The sequence below is a fragment of the Echinops telfairi genome, unplaced genomic scaffold (genome assembly GCF_000313985.2).
Source record: "Echinops telfairi isolate 266 unplaced genomic scaffold, ASM31398v2 ScPeMD7_7;HRSCAF=31, whole genome shotgun sequence".
In the NCBI taxonomy this organism is placed as follows: Eukaryota; Metazoa; Chordata; class Mammalia; order Afrosoricida; family Tenrecidae; genus Echinops; species Echinops telfairi.
Window position 1 is genome coordinate 14,814,312 of NW_022103904.1, and position 2,083 is coordinate 14,816,394.

A 2,083-nucleotide genomic window follows, 5' to 3' on the forward strand; every position below is an offset into this window, starting at 1 on the left:
GGTCTTTCCTAATAAGATGTCTGAAGTACACGAGACAGAACCACACTATCCTCACTTCTATGGACCTTTCTGGATGTACTTTGTCCAAGACCGATGTGTTCATTCTTCTGGCAATCTATGATAGCTTCAATATTTTTCCCCAACAACAAAACTCAAGCAAAGCACTTTTTGTCAGTCTTCCTTATATCTTGTCCAGCTCTTACATGCCTACAGAGCAATTGAAAATACCATGCCTTGAATTAGCACCCTTCAGCCCTCAAAGTGACATCTTCGCTCTTCACAATTTAAAGGGGTCTTGCGTGACAGAGTTGCGCAATGCAGAGTTGCTTGCTTTCTTGACTGCTGCCCCCATGAAACTGACTTCAGACAGGTAATACTTTAAAATAGCCCAATACCTCAAGCAAAATGGTCTCAGTACACTACTTACTAAGTTTTGTGCAATGTAAAGATGGCATTTGGAAACCAATTCCTAAGCTTAATGGTTTGGGACATCACCCCAATTCCACGGGCCCCAGAATTCTGAATTTCAGTAGAATGAAAGTTTTTTCTGAGAACAATGTGTTCAAAATGTGGGTTGCTATTGCTTTCCAAAGTCTGTCCCTCTCTTGTTCCTTGAGTCTGTGGACGGTATAGCCACCTAATACACTCAGCAGCTAACCCAGAGGTTGGAAGGTCAAGTCCATCCAAAGGTGCTTCAGAAGAAAAGGCGGGTGATCTAATTCTGGAAAAATCAGCCGTTGAAATCCCTATTGTATCTATTCTGACATAAGAATGAAGGCTGAAGCTCACCGGGGGTCCCATGGATCTGATTCATGCTTCAACAGTGTTTGAACATAGCAGAACTGGGGACTCCCTTCCTCCAACCTTGGACCACTCTCCAATATCCTTTCCAGGCGTCACCTCCAGGGCCATCTTCTTGGTCATCTCTTTTTATTGGCACCAGAGAACACTGCTTTATTTGGTGAAGCTGAGGCCGGCGTCCCCCGTCTGGTCAGCCTGCATCTGCGGGCCTCTGACGCCTGCCTCTCTCTGGACTCCGACCACGACGATGTGGCCTTGGAAGGCGGGACACGTCTTCTGCGAGCTGGTGAAGGTGAAGTGCTACGGGCCCAGTGTCTCTGGAAGCTGCAGCAGCAGCGCGGCGGCCGTGCCTCCTCCAGGATGTGCAGAAGGCACCCCAAGATGAGTGGGGTGGAACCCTGGAAGGCGGAACACGTCTTCTGCGAGCGGGTGAAGGTGAAGTGCGACGGGCCCAGTGTCTCTGGAAGCTGCAGCAGCAGCGCGGCGGCCGTGCCTCCTCCAGGATGTGCAGAAGGCGCCCCAAGATGAGTGGGGCTGAACCCTGGACGCCACGGCAGCGGCCCTGGCCCTGGAGAAGACCCGCAACCAGGCCCTTCTGGACCTGCAGGCCGTGGGGTCCACTCACGCGGACCCCCAGCTCGGTGACTTTCTGGAGAACCATTTCCTGGACAAGGAGGTGAAACTCCTGAAGAAGGCAGGCGACTACCTGACCCACCTCCGCAGGCCGGCCAGCCCCCAGGCCGGGCGGGGTCAATATCTCTTCAAGACCCTCACTCTCAAACACAACCAGGAGCCTGTGCCATCCAGCCACCTTCGAGAGCCCCTCTGTGTCATCCGGACAAGCCTTAGCACCTCTGCCTGAACCTGCCCCTCCAGCCTCAGCGCCACGCCCTGGAGCCCCTCTTCCGAGCCGGGGACCAAATAGAAACAATAGAGCTTCCTTTGGCAGTAACAAAAGAGAATGAAAACCATTCTACAGCAATTTTTTTTTCTTTTGTGCCTTTCATCCTTCATAACCCTCCTCAGCCCCTCCTTCTTCAGTAAGATGGTACAAATATCTCAAACCCCAGCCCAGGGAAGGAAGAAGCCAAAGGGAGAATCAAGTAGATTGATGACAAAGAGGTTCCCAGCAGAGAGCAGATGTAGTCAGAAAACTGGGCACGTGTGGGAAGGTTAGAAGATGCCCAGAAGTCAAGCCTAGAAAGCTAAACAATAGAGACGCGATTGCAACAGGCTTGGCTTAAAAGGATCTTTGTGCATAGTCAGTAACTTAAGGGTGGTA

General features: G+C 51.3%; 1 protein-coding gene across 1 annotated transcript in view; it reads left to right on the plus strand.

Annotated features, from left to right (window-relative positions):
* The window catches only part of LOC115868136 (ferritin light chain-like), a 55,595-nt gene extending 53,932 nt beyond the window's left edge, over positions 1 to 1,663 (plus strand). The window contains 2 exon segments of the mRNA XM_045286287.1: positions 944 to 1,151; positions 1,294 to 1,663. Coding sequence (XP_045142222.1) covers positions 944 to 1,151; positions 1,294 to 1,663 — 578 coding nt within the window.
* The last annotated feature ends 420 nt before the right edge of the window (positions 1,664 to 2,083 follow it).